General features: G+C 33.3%; 1 protein-coding gene across 1 annotated transcript; it reads left to right on the plus strand.

Moving 5' to 3' along the window:
- Positions 1 to 1,313: 1,313 nt before the first annotated feature.
- LOC132756663 (E3 ubiquitin-protein ligase RNF166-like) lies at positions 1,314 to 15,339 on the plus strand. The gene is made up of 6 exons (XM_060747796.1): positions 1,314 to 1,462; positions 1,879 to 2,035; positions 6,850 to 6,953; positions 10,346 to 10,460; positions 12,898 to 13,005; positions 13,638 to 15,339. The coding sequence occupies exons 1-6, from the start codon at positions 1,362 to 1,364 to the stop codon at positions 13,701 to 13,703; spliced, it is 651 nt and encodes a 216-aa protein (XP_060603779.1). The 5' UTR covers positions 1,314 to 1,361; the 3' UTR covers positions 13,704 to 15,339.
- The last annotated feature ends 5,036 nt before the right edge of the window (positions 15,340 to 20,375 follow it).

A 20,375-nucleotide genomic window follows, 5' to 3' on the forward strand; every position in this document is an offset into this window, starting at 1 on the left:
GAAAATAAAAATGAATCCAATACATGACAAATAACTACCTATCGAGCAGCAAGTTAAAGGCCCATTATACGCACCTCAGCAATGCTATAAATTTTATGTGTCAAAAAATCGTATTTTTTGGTATCTGGTAATTACTGTTTCTGAAATAAACTTGTTTGCCATATGCATAAACCTTTTTTGTGCTACTTTAGTTCTGTTGGCGTTTGGCATAATTATAGTGAATTACAATGTAGCATTTTGTATGGAAGTCAAATACTATTTGTTTACAATTTGCTACCTTTACGACACATTACTTCAGGTTCAGCCATACTTTCTTCAGTTGTTAAACGTCTTAAATGCTCTTAATCCATTATTAAACAAATTTTTGACATTTCTAAAGAATTGAAAAATTTAAATTTTTGAGGTATAATTTGTGCCTTTAAAATCTGTCGATTTATATGCATGTAAACAAAGACATATAGATATATCTCTGATGTATATTATGCTAGTACCTTAATTAATTAATTATACTAAATATATATATTTCCTCAATTCCTAAATGTAACGATTGACATTCCAATATAAATATATCCCATGCATTTTTTGTCAAATAATGAAAAACTATGTAGATATAATATGTTGGAATCAAAGTTGGAATCAAGGTTATGCGAGTTTCGCGAACATCAGAATCTATTGTACATGTATATACAATTAATTTTGGGAATGTTCTGAAATATAAATGTACTTAAGCTATCTAGATTTTGTGTCAAATTAGGCGCCTTTTAGAAGCATATACAACTAGCGATATTTTGGTTTTATATGAAACTGTCTGTGTAATGTGGATAGAAAAGGGAAAAAAAAAACATTATAAAATCAAATTGCATTATTAATATTTTTCTTTTTTTAATGAACTTTTAAATTACCTTCAATATAAACTTATTTAATATTTGTACTTTAGAAGGACTTTTTGCTGAATTTAAAAACAAGGTCGATGCCAAAATAGCAAGTGGAATATATTTCTAATATAATTAAGTTCTATTTTATTTTATTTTTCCTTACTTATTTAAATTAATCTCTACTGTACTTATACATAGAAACCACGGCACGGACCTTAAGTAATTAATTGTAATTAAAGGCTGTGATAGAAACCACGGATTTACATTACATGTAATATAAATCCGTGTAGAAACATATCATTTTTGATAAATGAACAGCTCTATAAATATTTTTAAGAGAATATATCATACTTTAGATAAAATTACCTTTCTACATACAATCATTAACTAGTTTAAGTTTAAATATTATTTTACTTATAGTCAGAAGACGACTGACGGTACAGTATCCACTACAGTGCAAGATCGTCCTCCCGGAAGTAAACAAATATGGCGACGGAAGATAACTTGACTCTTGAAAATTTTACTTGCTCCATTTGTCGTGATATTTACAAAGATCCAGTATCGATTCCTTGTGGAAATAACCACATGTAAGTGTTTTATAGATCCTTAGTGTAATTTACTCAATTGTTTTTCTTATTTTATGTATAAAATCAATCGATTGATTCACTTTCGATTTTGCATAATTTTTGTACAAGTGCACATTTTCGGACGAAGCATAATTCGGATACTAGAATATTCCAATCACTAAGAAGTCTCAGAATAATCTTTAATTAACATTACTAGTAACATATTTAGAAAACTCGGATACATACTTTTTGTCTCTTGCAAAAGTTCATACTGTGCATTCATTTTTCTTGGAATCTTTTTTCCATTGTTTTCTCTTTTAAAGTTTTCAATTTAGCTTGTCCACATATAGATCTATATAAGTCTAGTTTTGTGCTGTTTTTTAGTATGAATGTTATAGTGATACTGATGTCAAAGAACCATTATGTTATTACTGTAGAGTATGTAAAGAATGTGTGCAACATGTCATGCAAGATCGGGATCCAAGATGTCCTGTCTGTCGAGCAAAATTTAGAACAAGTCATGTCAGGCTCCTAGAATCATTGAAACAAGATATGGCAAGAAAAGAACTGCCTTGTTTTGGATGCGGTAGTCAGGTGAGTGTTATAAATGAGTGATATAAGAAAGATAAAAAAATATTAATGCAACTTGCATTCATTTTTATTTTTAACAGGCTGGTGAAAATGCCCGATCGGGCTTCGACATAAAATATCATATTTCTAGAAAACATATTAATATGTTTCTTTCTCACTTGTTTTGTTTATTAAGCATTGATATATGATACAAATCAAAATCAAAATATTTTGTTTATCTTTTATTTTCTTACAATTATTTCCCTTTTTCCCATTTTCTAGAAATTCATAAAAATTATATTGTAATGTAAAATTCTAAATAGAAATGTGTCAAACAACTTCATTTTGCTCTAGATTATTGCGCCAGTACCTTTTTCCTATATATTTGGATTAAATATTCTGTTTCTGGCAGTTATATTTTGACAATTCTTTGACACTGAACATTATACTTTGAAGTTTTCTCTGAAAACTGAATGAAATGTATGCTGGCAGGTGTTGGCACAATGAATTAGAGTATAAAGAAGTTATTTACCCTAATTTGTTTTACACTTTGAATATGTAACATACTTTTTAAGGACTTCAAAAATTATGTGTTATAAAAACATGAAAAAAGGGAAATAAATCTCACAAAAGTGACAGTAGCCAAATATTTTTCTTTCTGTTGAGGTCAAATATTATTTTCAATAAACAAACAAAGTTTAAAAGAAATATCTTTATTTCTTTTCTAGAAATATGATTTTAATGGCATAAGCCCGATCGGGCATTTTCACCAGCCTGTTTAAGATAAAAGCAGGGCTCTCAGTAGGACTGTCATTGATGGAAATTTTTGTATCGATATATCAAAAGACAAATATCAACGTTATATCAATATATCGAATAAAGAGTAAGTACAGTAAAAAACATTTGAATATGTGTTATAGACTATTATCATGGTGTTATATCGGCTTATTTTAGACATCACATATAAAATAAACAAAAGAAAGTATTTCTGTTATTTTTTTTTCTCTCTGACATCTGGAAATTGAACTTTAAGTTCAAGCCAGCCATGAAATATGAAAAGAAGTAACATCTTTATTTAGACAAAATGGAGAGATATTTTCACAAGTCAAGAAGAAGTAGATTTTAGAGTGTATCGATATTCAAAATTTGTGTATCGATATTGTATCGTATGATGAATATCAATGATACATCGATATCGCGATATTCAATGACAGCCCTAGCTCTCAGTAGGGTCAGAAGTCCACGTGGCAGACTGGCCAAAATTTTCATGAGTCAAATCAGTTTTTTCTTGTTTTATTTTTCTACATGAATCATTTTCATGTTTCAAAAATAACAGTTTGGGAAGTCATTTTGAGTAGATTTTCAAGTTTAAATTGATAATATTTAACATGGAAAAAAATGCCTAACAATATTCCTTCTATAATATATAAGCTTCCTCCCCGCAAAAAGAAAGAATAAAATAATTTTTTTCTGATTAAGAATATAAAAATTATCTCTATCATAATTATACCAAATTAAATCATGACTGTACTAGGAATATTTACTGAAAAAAAAAAATAACAAATATACAGGAACTTTAAGTAAATCAAAGGGGTATTATAAACTTCATATAATGCTGCTTTAAATATAATCAGTAATTGACACCTGACAGTAAACATATGTAGATATGATAGCAGGGCTCACGCTGTCGGTCGCCATAGTCGCCATTTGCGATTATTTTATAAGATTGGCGATTATTTTTGCATTTTGGCTACAAAATCTGGCGATTATATTTTACTTCCAACAGTGTTTATATAAGGTGTAAAAATCGATAATGAATACAGTAGACCCAATTAACACCAGCGGGGTGCATTTAATTGAGTGTCAACTTTTTACCGGTCACGTGCTGCTAACTATATTGCCCGAGGTGATAAAATACATGCGAGATGTATTATTGTATAAGTACTTTAAAGATATTGTCCAGCATTTATAAAAGCCATCAAATATCCGTCAATTAGCCACAAAAATCGTTTTAAAATTGATAAACTGGAAATTGACTTACCCAAAATTTACCGTGAATTGCAAATTTTGTTATTTTTTTGTTTTAAGCTACTTAACTAAATCGCCAGTGGAAAACAATGGTAAAATATTTAAAAAGTATAAACTTCCAAACAACTATTTGCACAACAACCAAAATTGTGAATATTTCTTCAGAAAACAGGAAAAATCCGATTGTCACATATTTTCGCGACACCGATAATTTTGATATTTATTTAAAGGTGAAATAAGCTATGTTCTGTTTTAAAATCTTTACTACTATGGCAGAAAATTTGTATTACATTGGTGATGATGATATTTTTCAGTAAATTATTCAGAAAAAAGGCTGCATTCTGTGAATGAGTTTGCAAACTTGTGTTATTTCTATAGGCTAATATGACCTATAGATCTTAGTACTCCAGTTCTGTGTGAAATGTGGAAATTGACAGTGGTTATAGCTGACAAAATTTGAGTAGAACAAACAAAAAAATGTCTGATAACAGCATTATGTAAAGTTATAATGAATCTGTAATATTATTGTTGCACAGTAATTATACTAATTATAACGTTTTTATTCTGTTCTATAATAACAATTAAAGTTGTGGTTCTATTTAAAAAAAGGTAGTTATCAATATACACAAATGTGTCAGTTTATTTGAGAATCCTTATAAATATATAAATGTAATGTTTATTTAATCAACTGCTTATGTTGTTAATCGCTAATTCGTGTATAGTCCGCTGAACTTTTGGCTATTATTTTTTTAAGTTGAAAATATTGGCTATTATTTTATTTGAGCCAGTGTGAGCCCTGTGATAGGTAACCAGGAGTGGATTGTCAGAAGGTAATAATTAATGCATAGGTGAAAATTCCCATGAAACTCTTGTGCAGATTTTATCACATGACAAATGTGTGCATTTCCTGATTTTCACGAGTCAAAACCCGGATACCCGTGCCAAACAAAAGCCCTGATAATAGTATTGTATGTAGTGTGGGAGTTTATCTGACAAATGAGCCGTGTCATGACAAAACCAACATAAAGGGTTTGCGACCAGCATGGATCCAGACCAGCCTGCGCATCCGCGCAGTCTGATCAGGATCCATGCTGTTCGCTTACCATCTCTATTACAAGTAGAGAAACTGATAGCGAACAGCATGGATCCTGATCAGACTGCGCGGATGCACAGGCTGGTCTGGATCCATGCTTGTTGCAAACCCATTATGTTGGTTTTGTCGTGACGCGGCTCAAATGAAAGTTTTTCATTAAAAAATACATGACATAATAATAAGTCTTGAATATTGACCAAAGAATTTCCAAGCTTACAAACTAACAGATAAGATAAGATAATAATAAAATTTTGGTTCATACTTCGACAGTACTGTACATAATTATCCTGACCTTACAAAATAGCAAATGTTTAAAAGAATCTAATATTGATTAAATGACTTTTTGGATTACTTTTAACATAACTGTAAATAATATGCTTCTGTGCTTATATTAGCTTAAAACCAGCAAATTAATCCAGAAACTTTCGCATACATAATTTATAGGTAAACCTATGGAAAACAAATTTCGCTGTCATATAAGGCATTGTATTTTTATATTATTTTACAATATAGGCTAATTGGTCTATCAGTCAAATGTCACGGTGAATATATCTCAAGCTTATCATAAGTGCTAGACAAGTTCGAATGACACATTTGTACGACTTTTTAGCTCACCTGAGCTAGCTCAGGGTGCGCTTTTAGGATTGTTATCTGTCTACATTTGTTCGTTAACACTCTAGTTGTCACATTTTCGCCTCAATCATCATCAAACTTTGTTAGGATGCTTGTCTAGGTAATTGCTCCCTTGAGTTCGAACATGGGTCATCTCGGATGAAAAACTAGGTCACAGGAGTTAAAAATAGAAAAATCTTAGTAACACTTTTATGGCTACTGTTTCGATCCAAATATCCTGGAAATTGTTCTGAAAGTTTGTTGTGATTATTTCTAGGTTAAATTCGAATATGGGTCAAAAACTATGTCATACAGCCCAAATATGGAAAAACCTTGTTAGCACTCTAGTGCTCACATTTTTGATCCAATGGTCATCAAACTTTGTCAGGATGCTTGTCTAGGTAATTGCTCGAATAAGTTTTAAGATGGGTCATCGGGAATGAAAAACTAGGTCACAGGACCTAAAAATAGAAAAATCTTGTTAACTCTCCAGTGGCTTCTGTTGTTATGCAAATATCCTGGAAATTGGTCTGCAAGTTTGTTTTGATGCTTTCTAGGTCAAGTTTGAATATGGGTCACTTGGGGTCAAAAACTAGGTCACACTGCCCAAATATGAAAAAACTTTGTGAACACTCTAGAGGTCACATTTTTGACTCAATTGTCACCAAACTTGGTCTAAGTAATTGCTCTAATGAGTTTGATGGGTCAGGTGAGCAATCAAGGGCCATCTTGCCCCTCTTGTTTTATTTTATTTTTATTGGCAGAAATCCTGTCATTTTTAATGTGGCATTATGTTATACAAGGACATAAAAATGAGAGTTGTTTCAGAAACATAAAAGTTTCAAATAAACAAAGTGTTACTAACAAATTACACTTTGTTTCCTGAAAGCATTTTAAGGGCTTTTTTGTAGATTGACAAGCACTTCACATTTAAGTATGAATTTATATTTGGTATAATATAAATACATGTATGTATCTCTCAGTACATTGAAGTATTACTAGAATCAGTCTCAATTACATGTATTGCTGTCTTACTAAGTATGAAAGTGTTTCATTTGATAAATTAACTAATAAGGTAAAGGAAATTATTGTGTTATAATTACAGGTCATTATATCCCAGATGAATCAACATTTGGAAGTCTGTGATAGAATAGATAAGAGTATAACCTACTTTAAACCAGTGAAAGAAACATCTCAACTTGTACCTAGGTAAGTAAATCAAACCTTGAGATTATGTTTCAGTTATAACAGGAGATTAATTAGAGGAAATCTCAATGAGCTGTCAATTTATTTAATTTGAGGATGCAGGGAAGTGAGATACAAAAGAAAAAAACCTATGGTTTTACCTTAGTGCCCCCTAAGGTTTGAAACAAGAACAGATATAGGTTATTTTTTCATCAGCCAGGCTGGGAAGATGTCTGTATGACATAAAACTCATAACAAACAAAATAAAAATAGAGAAAAAAGATTTGTAGTTTTATTTTACCTTTTTTAAGAACAAACAACCCTGCTTTCAATCATGTACTGTGAAAGAAGTCTAAGTCATTTTTGAAAATTCTAATTAAGCCGCAGAAGTAGTTTTGTTTTCCCCCATGTCAATTTGGGCTGACTAGATAGGTAAAATATTTGTATGCCCCCCCCCCCACCTAACAAATGGAAGCATTATGTGATAGAGTTGGTACATGCTGCTTCTTTGTTCAGCCTATAACTAAAAGTTACTTGGCCGACAGTCCTAAGATATGGTGTAGAAGTTGGTTATGACTACTAGATGACCTGTATTGATTTTGATGTTAAAAAAAAAAAGTCGGTGACCATGGCCTTGACCATTAAAAGCTTAATTGTCTGACTAATTACTAGAGAATGCTTGACATACAGTCTTAAGAATAAGTGTTTGGGTTGGCCATGACCAGTAGATGAACCCTTTTTTGTGGTAAAAAGATCAATGTGAAGGTCACCATGGATTTTACCACAAAAAGCATGTCTGGTCAACCTACAGATAAATTTTTATTGTGGAGATTAGTCATGTCTAGAAGAAGACCCTTATTGAATTTGAGGTCATCAGGTCAGGGTCACCTTTTACTTGCTCAAATTTATAACTGGAGAAAGCTCTAGGGAAAGCTTCACCCTACAGCTCGTAGATATGGTCAAACTTCTCACAGTGATTACCTCCCTTGGCAGAATTGTAATCATTGCCTTCACCGACGTCACATGATAATGAAAATCGCAGGACGTAACGTCGAAATTCAAATGTAAATATTGACCGTTACATAGAAAATCTAACGTCATTTTCCTCTTCTGTTTTATTTTTAACTTTTAGTACCTACGTCCGTTATATTTTATCAAAAAATTATCAAAAGTATACAAAATAATGAAAAATAAATTAAAAAGCTAAAAAATATAATTATAATATCAAAATATTGATATTTCAATGTTTGTGATGGCAGAGTTCTCTGTACTGATAAGGGGAGATCACTGCGTAGGAGATTGAGATATGTTATGGAAGTTGGTAATGACTAGAAATGTTATGGACATTGATTTTGAGATTATTATGTTAAAGTCACAGTGTGATATCAAAAACAAGACTTTCATCAGTAATAGGTTTGTGGAAGTTATTAGTAATTATTTATATTACTTGACTTTTTATGCCCCCGCCATGTAATGGCCGGGGCATATAGTGTTACCCTGTTCCGTCATTCCGTCCTTCCGTCCTTCCGTCATTCTGTCATTCCGTCATCATCAGTTTCCGTTCATTATCTTAAGAACGGTTGGGCACATTCAACTCAAATTTGACATATGGATATGTCATAAGAAATTACAGGTCAAGTTCGAATTTGGTCATGGTTCGATGATTTTTGGCAGAGTTATGCCCCTTTTACTTTGAAAATAATATGAAATTTCAGTTTCCGTTCATTATCTCAAGAATGGTTGGACACATTCAACTCAAACTTGACATATGGATATGTTATGAGAAAATACAGGTCAAGTTCGAATTTGGTTATGGTTCGATGATTTTTGGCAGAGTTATGCCCCTTTTACTTTGAAAATAATATGAAATTTTCAGTTTCCATTCATTATCTCCCCAACGGTACAACACAATCAACTCAAACTTGACATATGGATATGTCATGAGAAAATACAGGTCAAGTTTCGAATTTGGTCATGGTTCGATGATTTTTGGCAGAGTTATGCCCCTTTCACTTTGAAAATAATATTAAATTTTCAGTTTCCGTTCATTATCTCCCTCAAGGTACAACACATTCAACTCAAACCTGACATATTGATGCGTCAAAGGAATGCGCAGGTCAAGTTCAAATTTGGTCGTGGTTCGATGATTTTTGGCAGAGTTATGCCCCTTTTACTTTGAAAATAATATGAAATTTTCAGTTTCCGTTCATTATCTCCCTCAAGGTACAACACATTCAACTCAAACGTGACATATGGATGCGTCAATGGAATGCGCAGGTCAAGTTCAAATTTGGTCATGGTTCAATGATTTTTGCAGAGTTATGCCCTTTCACTTTGAAAGTAATATGAAATTTTCAGTTTCCGTTTATTTTCTCCCCAATGGTACAACACATTCAACTCAAATTTGACATATGGATATGTTTTTGGAATGCCCAGGTCAAGTTCAAATTTGGTCATGGTTCAATGATTTTTGGCAGAGTTATGCCCCTTTCACTTTGAAAAATAATATGAAAATTTACAGTTTCTGTTCATTATCTACCTAACAGTGTTACATATTCAATTTTAATTTGACATATGGATATGTCAAAGGAATGGGCAGGTCAAGTTGGAATTTGGTCATGGTTCGATGATTTTTTGGCAGAGTTATGTCCCTTTCACTTTGAAAATAATATAGATACATCTTAGGAATAAGCAGTTTAAGTTTGAATTTGGTCATGGTTCAATGATTTTAGACAAACTTATCTTTCCTGAATGTTGGAAAAATTTTGAACTTTCAGTTTCAGCACTCATTCTTTTAGCCATTATTTTGGCTACAAATATGCAATATGCTTTTTCTAAAGGTTAAGACTGAATAATTTCAGTGCCTTGAACGTTGTATGGAAATGGTTTGTGTTAACATTGAAAAGTTTTAAGGGCTTTGAACTTAAAATGAAAAAAGAAAATTAATGCACCATCTGAAATTTTGGCTGCATGCGGGGGCATCCGTGGCATGATGACACATTTCTAGTTTAAGATATGCATTTGTATGTACATATCACGCTTTTACAGCAAATAAAGTTGGTGAATAAATGTCTGTGGACACATTTATAATTTTTTATCTAAAATATTTTTTTATTGAACTTATTATTTTGAATCTGAACTATATAAGATTTAAAAAAGAAATGAAAAAGAAATTGAGAATGCTGAACATCTGTGTTTTTGAAGTTTAGAACCAGTGTCTTAAAATTTTCTTGTAAAACCCACATAGAAACACAAACTTTAACACAAAAAGAAAAAAGTAGGTATGCACATTTTATCATATGATAATTATTGATAGATTTGTTTTGTCTGTCAGAAATTACATTCATTTATTTTTTTCTTTGCTGAAGCGAATAAGCTTTTGAAATAATGTACCATAATAATTAATTTTATTTCAGGAATTTACCAAACAGGTCCACATTCAAGTGCCCATACTGTAATGTGAAGAATTTAGATACAACCGGTCTTGTAAAACATTGTAACGAAAGACATAGTTCAAGTCCTGGTGCTGTGGTAATATAAACTTTATTTGCAAATACATCTGTACATAGTTAGATACACTTATATCTGAAAGATTATAATTTCATATAAATTTTAAATAAAAATCCAACTTTCACAACTACTTTTAAGTGTTAATCATATTTTATAATACTATAATTACTATAATACTAGTTAGTGAATATTTTGTCGCATCATTAAAAAAGTTTGAGGGGAAAAATGTGTCCATAATTGCGAAAAGCCTACATGCTGCGAAAATCAGTTATGCTGGATATTGTATCTTATAATTATTATGCCCCCTTTTGAAAAAAAGGGGGTATATTGCTTTGCACTTGTCGGTCCGTCGGTCCGTCGGTCCGTAGACCAAATGGTTTCCGAGTGATAACTAAAGAACCCTTAGGCCTAGGAACTTCAAACTTGGTATGGTGATTGGTCATGACAAGTAGATGACCCCTATTGATTTTGGGGTCAAGGGGTCAAAGGTCAAGGTCACATTGACCTTGTAAGCAAAAACGGTTTCCGATCAATAACTAAAGAACCTTAAGGCCTAGGAACTTCAAACTTGGTATGGTGATTTGTCATGATCAGTAGATGACCCCTATTGATTTTGGGGTCAAGGGGTCAAAGGTCAAGGTCACATTGACCTTGTAAGCAAAAACGGTTTCCGATCAATAACTAAAGAACCTTAAGGCCTAGGAACTTCAAACTTGGTATGGTGATTTGTCATGATCAGTAGATGACCCCTATTGATTTTGGGGTCAAAGGTCAAGGTCACATTGACCTTGTAAGCAAAAACGGTTTCCGATCAATAAGTAAAGAACCTTAAGGCCTAGGAACTTCAAACTTGGTATGGTGATTGGTCATGATCAGTAGATGACCCCTAACGATTTTGGGGTCAAGGGGTCAAAGGTCAAGGTCACATTGACCTCTTGGGTAAAAACGGTTTCCGATCAATAACAAAAGAACCCTTAGGCCTAGGAACTTCAAACTTGGTATGGTGATTGGTTATGACCAGCAGATGACCCTATTGATTTTGGGGTTAAGTGGTCAAAGGTCAAGGTCACATTGACCTTGTAGGTTAAAACGGTTTCCGATCAATAACGAAAGAACCCTTAGGCCTAGGGACTTCAAACTTGATATGGTGATTGGTCATGATCAGTAGATGACCCCTATTGATTTTGGAGTTAAGGGGTCAAAGGTCAAGGTCACATTGACCTTGTAGGTAAAAACGGTTTCCGATCAATAACGAAAGAACCCTTAGGCCTAGGGACTACAAACTTGATATGGTGATTGGTCATGATCAGTAGATGACCCCTATTGATTTTGGGGTCAAGGGGTCAAAGGTCAAGGTCACATTGACCTCTTAGGTAAAAACAGTTTCGGATCAATAACTAAAGAACCCTTAGGCCTCAGGAACTTCAAACTTGGTATGGTGATTGGTCATGATCAGTAGATGACCCCTATTGATTTTGGGGTCAAGGGGTCAAAGGTCAAGGTCACATTGACCTCTTAGGTAAAAGCAGTTTCCGATCAATAACTAAAGAACCCTTAGGCCTAGGAACTTCAAACTTGGTATGGTGATTGGTCATGACCAGCAGATGACCCCTACTGATTTTGGGGTTAAGGGGTCAAAGGGAAAGGTCACATTGACCTTGTAGGTAAAAATGCTTTCCGATCAATAACTTAAGAACCCTTAGGCCTAGGAACTTCAAACTTGGTATGGTGATTGGTCATGACCAGCAGATGACCTATTGTTTTTAGGGTCAAGGGGTCAAAGGTCATGTAACATTGACCTTGTAGGTAAAAACGGTTTCCGATCAATTAATTAAAAACGCTTAGGCCTAGGAACTTCAAACTTTGTATGATGATTGGTGGTGACCAGCAGATGACCCCTATTGAGTTTTGGGTCAAGGGGTCAAAGGTCAAGGTCATGACCAGTAGATACTTGATAACCTTTATTAATTGTTTGATCACTGGGTCAAAAGTCATGCATAATTACCTTATCACATGAATAATTGGCTGCTGATAGGGGGCATACATGTTTTACAAACATATCTTGTATAATATAAACCATTATTTTGTCATTATTGATTGAACAAATACTACTACCAATTTATCAATATGGTAATTATGTGACCATCATAATGATAATGATGTAATAAAGCATATCAATATCATTGTGAGTAAATTAATTCTCATGATTAAATGCATTTAATATAATAACTATAAATTTTTTTAGTGATTTTGAACAAGTAACAAACATAAAAAATTTGCAGCAATAGACAACGTGCCATAGTTACTTTATATTTTTTAATAATCAAGTTCGAAATCAAATAATGCACACATTTATCAGTTTTAGGGCATCAAAACTAATGACTCTGGGATGATATTCATAACTGGCGAGTTATATTCTTTCCTTTGGGTTTCAGTTGTGTTTTTTATACCTCTTTAGGTTTGTCCAGTTTGTGCTTCTATGCCATGGGGAAATAAAGGTCAGACTAGTATGAATTTTATACAACATCTGAACATGAGGCATAATTTTGAATATGACACTTATGTGGTAAGTAAACATGGAAACTATCTTTCTTTCCTTAAAACTGTTTTATTGTCAGAGATTTTTATCTTGTTTTCATAAGGGTGTTTGTTATAAGTGTAGTGGCCAATGTTTCCTGTGATATGTCAGATGATTCAATCATGTGGCAGATTATGTTGGCAGTCAGTTGAGGACAAACAGATCTGTACTGATACAGAATCTAGAAACAGCTTCACAGTATATGACTGGCATACTGGAAACATCTGACAATAAACCCAATTACACCCATTTAAGAAAAGATAATATCTAAAATCAATCGTAAACTTCTTTTGATATAAGTCTAATGCTAATCCTGGTTACTGGTTATTGAATTTTCTATCCTGGTTTTGGCTAAAAAACAACCAAACCTGTTCAAGCGGAAGACAATGAAACCCCTTATCAAAGAAAACAAGAGAAAACTATTATTAAAGTTGTATTTTTTATGATGTTGGAGAATTGTTAATTGTTGCAAAAAAAAATCTTTTTAAGTTTTTTAAATTACATGTATTTCATGAGGAAGACAGGTGACCATCTGAGAGTCATTATTTTTAGTCTGTTAAGGAAGAAGAGTCATGTTTTATGAGAATATAATTTAATTATAATTAATATATTTATTAAAGGACTATGGACAAGACGATGATGCAATGCTGAGAGCAGCACTACAGGCCTCACTGAAAGATTCCTGAATACTGATACTACTGGCATGCGAGCAGTTCCCGTACAGAAGCAGTACCCGTATTTTTCATTTAAACGCTTGATTTTTACTTGCAATCTTCAAAAATTCATTTCAAATCAAGCAGATGCATAAAAGAGACAAAATCTAAGTGTCAGTTCGGCAGTACGTATAAAAGTCTCATTTTAAATCACTTTCACCTGTGCGTTGTCAAAACGTGACCTTGTTTTCTCTGGGGGATTCAGTCCTTGCGTGCATGCGCTAAAATACCTACACGTGAGGCCTGTTAAAGGGTTTTCCACTAATACCACCTGTTTACAGATAAGAAGGCAAAGTGATGAAAACTTGTTTAATTATCAGAATTTTGATCAATATTACTATATTAAATAATTTTATGGCTTTGATGCGTAAAATATCATGCATACAAGCATGCCATTGTATGAGAATGCGTTGGGGTAACGGTACCGGGTAATAGATACCAGCGTTTAGTCTACGCTCTATTTCCTGAATTACATCTATTTATCTCTTAGAAAATGGTCTGTTCAACAATTATAATTGAAAAATAGGTCCGATATAACAAAATTGTATAATTATAATGGGTTAAATTTTATGTACGGGAACTACTTCTCTTCATACAAAATAATGGATAATTTCGGTACCCCATATGAGGCCTCATAACTAAGGGTTATTCTATGTTTAGAACATGATGGAATTTCCATGATTTGTGTGACGAGCCGAATAGTGATGTGTAACATTCAAATTTTGGTGAGTGAGCGTAATAAAAAATAATGTTTAAGTAACTACGATTTTTGTACGGGAACTGCTCGCATGCCAGTATAGCAAATATAATATATTTATATGTAGTGTTGTGCACAGAGAACTGATGTTTCAGTTCAACACAACTTTGATATAATTTATTGAAATATAACAATGGTTTATGACTGTTATGATTAACATTTAAACATTTACAAGAGACCTTTTTTTTTAGCTCACCTGTCACAAAGTGACAGGGTGAGCTTTTGTGATCGCTTTTCGTCCGGCGTCCGTCCGTCCGTCCGTCGTCCGTCCGTCCGTAAACTTTTGCTTTAAATGACATCTCCTCATAAACCACTGAGCCAATTTCATCCAAACTTCACAGGAATGTTCCTTTGGTGGTCACCTTTAAAAATTGTTCAAAGAATTTAATTCCATACAGAACTCTGGTTGCCATGGCAACCGAAAGAAAAATCTTTAAATATCTTCTTTTAAACAACCCTAAGAGCTAGAGCTAAGATATTTGGCATGAAACATCTTCTAATGAGTGTCTACCAAGTTTGTTCAAATAAAAGCCCTGGGGTCAAAATTGGCCCCGCCCCAGGGGGTCATTGATTTTCCCTATATGCATATAGTAAAAACTTAAAAAATCTTCTTTTAAAGAACCCAAAGAGCTAGAGGTAAGATATTTGGCATGAAACATCTTCTAGTGAGTGTCTACCAAGTTTGTTCAAATAAAAGCCCTGGGGTCAAAATTGGCCCCGCCCCGGGGGTCATTGATTTTCCCTATATGCATATAGTAAAAACTTAAAAAATCTTCTTTTAAAGAACTGTAAGAGCTAGAGCTTAGATATTTGGCATGAAACATCTTCTAGTGAATGTCTACCAAGTTTGTTCAATTAAAAACCCTGGGTCAAAATTGGCCCCGCCCCAGGGGGGTCATTGATTTCCCTATATGCATATAGTAAAAAACTTAAAAAATCTTCTTTTAAAGAACTGTAAGAGCTAGAGCTAAGATATTTGGCATGAAACATCTTCTAGTGAGTGTCTACCAAGTTTGTTCAAATAAAAGCCCTGGGGTCAAAATTGGCCCGTCCCGGGGGTCATTGATTTTCCCTATATGCATATAGTAAAAACTTAAAAATCTTCTTTTAAAGAACTGTAAGAGCTAGAGCTAAGATATTTGGCATGAAACATCTTCTAGTGAATGTCTACCAAGTTTGTTCAAATAAAAACCCTGGGGTCAAAATTGGCCCCGCTTCAGGGGGTCATTGATTTTCCCTATATGCATTTAGTAAAAACTTAAAAAATCTCCTTTTAAAGAACCTTAAGAGCTAGAGCTTAGATATTTGGCATGAAACATCTTCTAGTGAATGTCTATCAAGTTTGTTGAAATAAAAGCCCTTTGGTCAAAATTGGCCCGGCCCCAGGGGGTCATTGATTTTCCCTATATGCATATAGTAAAAACTTAAAAAAATCTTCTTTTAGAGAACCCAAAGAGCTAGAGCTAAGATATTTAGCATGAAACATGTTCTAATGGGTGTCTACCAAATATGTTCAAATAAAAGCCCTGGGGTCAAAACTGGCCCGCCCCGGGGGTCATTGATTTTCCTTATATGTGTATAGCAGAAACTTAAAAATCTTCTTTGAAAAAACCCAAATAGCTAGAGTTTAGATATTAAGCATAAAACATCTTTAAGTAAATATCTACAAAGTTTGTTCAAATAAAAGCCCGGGGGTCAAAACTGGCCCTGCCCCAGGGGTGTCATTGTTTTTAACTATATGTGTATAGTAAAAACTTTAAAAATCTTCTTTTAAAAAACCCAATGAGCTAGAACTTAGATGTTTAGCATGAAACATCTTCTTATGGGTATCTACCAAGTTTGTTCAAATAAACAAATAAAAGCCCTTGGATAAGAATTGGGGGGGGGGGGGGGGGGGGGGCTATATACAGGTGAGCGACCTCAGGGCCATCATGGCCCTCTTGTTTTTTTTTGTTGCATCCTTGTTTCCGTTGTAGATCTATGCACAGTTTTATTTCATTTTATGCTGTTTTTTTTCTTTCTATGGGTTAAAGTGAATTAATACCAAGTTATTTTGCTCAACTTTGCTAAACTTGAAAGAGTTATGCTATGAATGATTGAAATTCACTTACAATGAAATGGGTTTTTTTCTTTATCAAAAATAATTCGATTCTATTTTGGTAAAGAATGGAAATTATTGATTTATTTTTCTGAAAGCATTTTCAAATAGAATGGGAAACTTAATTAGACCAGCCAGCCGTTTGCTATCAGTTTCTCTATTTGTTATAGACTTTGTAAGCGAACAGCATTGATCCTGATCAGACTGCGCGGATGCAGTCTGGTCTGGATCCATGCTGGTCGCAACTGCACTGTTGGTTTTGTCGTGACACGGCTCATATATAAAAATTCAGCATCTTAAATGGGATTAAAAGTTAGAGAGAGCAATTAACAGTCTGTTACTTACACACATGATAAAGGTATTAAAGTCTGTAGATTTGAAGCCAAAATAGACATAAATGACCAGTGATCTCTAATGTAATTTTTAAAAAAGGTCAAAGTGACCTGTTGATGTTTTCTACTTTAAGGAAGATTTTTCCACATGTTATTGGCCTAAAAGATAAATGTATGTATGAAGTCTTGAAGCTATGGAATATTATGGCTATTAATTGCTGGTCAACTGCAGGTTTGTAAATTGTTGAGCCTGTCAATTCTAGGATAGGAAATGTTGATGGCACATTTCTGATATTTTGTTTTTATGCCAGTCATGATTATATACTCTCCAAAGTATGAATATGGCCATTTGGGGTTTATATAAATAAACTGTTGAAACAGTTGATATGTTTAAATAAAACTTGTTGAGACAGACTTTTACCTAAAAATGTACTTTAGTTTGTTTTCATAATTTACCATGAAATAATTGAAGAAATGTGATCCTTGAGTTTATAGTCTTAATAATTTATGTTGATAAAAACATAAACTAATATCTATGATATTATGTATTATTATTATGTATTATCTGTTTATGTAAAATATGTATGTAACATGTAAAGAATACTTGTTTCATTTGAGTTTTTATTGATTTTCTTGCAGGAACTCCACTGAGGTCCATAAAGCATAAAACATAAGACATAGATCAGCTGGGGCACTTAGAACTATTAAAGCTATTTTTAGTCAAATTCAATCTGTTTGTTCAATTTGGGGAAAAAATCAAATGATCGAATTATCTGAATTTTTGCACATAATTTATCAGTGTAGACATACATTAAAATGGAATATTAAACTTGAAATATTATTTCCAGTCATGTCAAAATACCACTGTGGAGTCCCTTTAAGACAATATTTTAAAGTTTTGTAATTCTTGTCTTGCACAATATTTAACTTTGTTTGACAGTTAATTTCATATTAGAAATATAAGACTGGATTTTATGCTATATAATGAAATACAATTCCACAATGAATGATATAAAGTATGAGATATAGTGATATTTTACTGATATTTCAAACAATTTTTTTAAACATTAAAATGGACTTAACAGGTTATCATCATGTGTATTATAAAAAGACAGGAGTCAGAGAAATTTGTACATACTTATTGCCATTATTTCTAAAATCATTCAAGTGAAATTAGGCAACCATGGTTGTAACACGCTGTCAGACTCAAATCATGGTAGTGAGAAGATAAAGTTGTGCTTCATGGCACTGTTGAAAATGTCAAATTAAGAATTGTAAAAGTAAATAGGGAAAAGATAAGTTTTTTTATATATTCTAACTTTTTGTTTTAATTTTTGTCAACATGAAAGTTTTTATTACCCCCTTCACATTATAATGTTTATTCTTAAAGAAAATAACAACTTAATATATAACTAACTTGAAACTAACTAACTGTTTTCACTTTTATTATGAATTGCCTCACTTTTATAACTTTAACATTTGTAATGTTTCATAATTACAGATGCATTGCTGTTTATTATCATCTGGCATTTCTCATTTTTCTCTCAATTCTACCCTCTTAAACTTAATGGTGTAAGTTTGGCTACAAGAAGATTTAGGCCAGTCTGATTATCTGTGCAGTCTTTAAGCTGCTCAATTTAAATTCTTATCTTTATGTCCCTAAAGCTACAAATTCTCGACAAGTCCACAGCAAAAAATGTCAAAATAATGTTATTTACAAAGGTATGTGCTGCCCTGGCATTAAAGAATTTGTGATTTGTACTGTTTTGCTATACAAGTAATTCACAAAATGTGCATCCCTCAAACTTACCGTAATTATAGCTTATTACTGTTACCATATAAAATGGTTGTGTATATATACATTTATTTAAAGCATAAATTATTTTACAAGTGCATAGTGCATCATTTTCCTTATTGATAACTAGATATAATTGAACATAATTGCAGTTGGGATCATTTCAGTTCATAGGTTTGAGTTGTGTCAAGGTCACTGCTGATTTTCTTGTGTGCGTGAGATTTACACTTCATAGCATCATTTCACCCAGGAGTAAATGTTTACCCAACGGCAGTTTAATTCTGTGGAGAGTGAAAGATTCCTAAGCAAGTCCGACAGATGGATATTGGTAGGCCAATGTCCTTACAAAGTGTATGATGTTTTTATACTTATGTTAAAGTTTGTTAGGTGTTGTTTTTTTTCTGTTTTGTTTATTTTAAATATGGTAAATTCTCATCTGCATGGGCGAGAAATTTTACTCATAAAAAGTATATTTGAGCTGCGTCATAACAAAACCAACATAGTGCGTTTGCGACCAAACCCTATTACAAGTAGAGAAACTGATAGGGAACAGCATGATCCTGATCAGACTGGGCAGGCTGGTCTGGATCCATGCTGGTAGCAAACGCACTATGTTGGTTTTGTCGTGACGCGGCTCGTATATTGATTATTAATGAGATGTTGCGTTACTCTGCTAAAAAGACAAACTGTCTTTTCTGTAAATACATTTCAGTTGGGTGTAATATTCTAGCATTTGAAAGATAAACATTAGTTTTGGTTTTTTTTAGCTCACCTGAGCATGCTCAGGGTGAGCTTTTAGGATCGATGATTGTCCGTCGTCGGTCCGTCCGTCCGTCGTCCGTTCACATTTAGTTGTTAACACTCTAGCGGTCACATTTTTGCCTCAATCATCATCAAACTTGGTCAGGATGCTTATCTAGTTGATAGCTCGGATGAGTTCGAACATGGGTCATCTCGGATGAGAAACTAGGTTACAAGAGCTAAAAATAGAAAAACCTTGTTAACACTCTAGAGGTCACATTTTTGCCTCAATCATCATCAAACTTGGTCAGGATGTTTGTCTAGGTGATAGCTCGGATGAGTTCGAACATGGGTCATCTCGGATGAAAAAGTAGGTCACCGGAGCTAAAAATAGAAAAACATTGTTAACACTCTAGCAGTCACATTTTTGCATCAATCATCATCAAACTTGGTCAAGATGCTTGTCTAGGTGATAGCTCGGATGAGTTCGAACATGGGTCATCTCGGATGAAAAAGTAGGTCACCGGAGCTAAAAATAGAAAAACCTTGTTAACACTCTAGCGGTCACATTTTTGCATCAATCATCATCAAACTTGGTCAGGATGCTTATCTAGTTGATAGCTTGGATGAGTTCGAACATGGGTCATCTCGGATGAAAAAGTAGGTCACCAGAGCTAAAAATAGAAAAACCTTGTTAACACTCTAGCGGTCACATTTTTGCATCAATCATCATCAAAACTTTGTCAAGATGCTTGTCTAGGTGATAGCTCAGATGAGTTCGAACATGGATCATCTCGGATGAAAAAGTAGGTCACCGGAGCTAAAAATAGAAAAACCTTGTTAACACTCTAGCGGTCACATTTTTGCATCAATCATCATCAAACTTGGTCAGGATGCTTATCTAGTTGATAGCTCGGATGAG

Source organism: Ruditapes philippinarum, unplaced genomic scaffold, assembly GCF_026571515.1.
Source record: "Ruditapes philippinarum isolate M1 unplaced genomic scaffold, ASM2657151v2 ctg1287_1_1_1_1, whole genome shotgun sequence".
NCBI classification, from domain to species: Eukaryota; Metazoa; Mollusca; class Bivalvia; order Venerida; family Veneridae; genus Ruditapes; species Ruditapes philippinarum.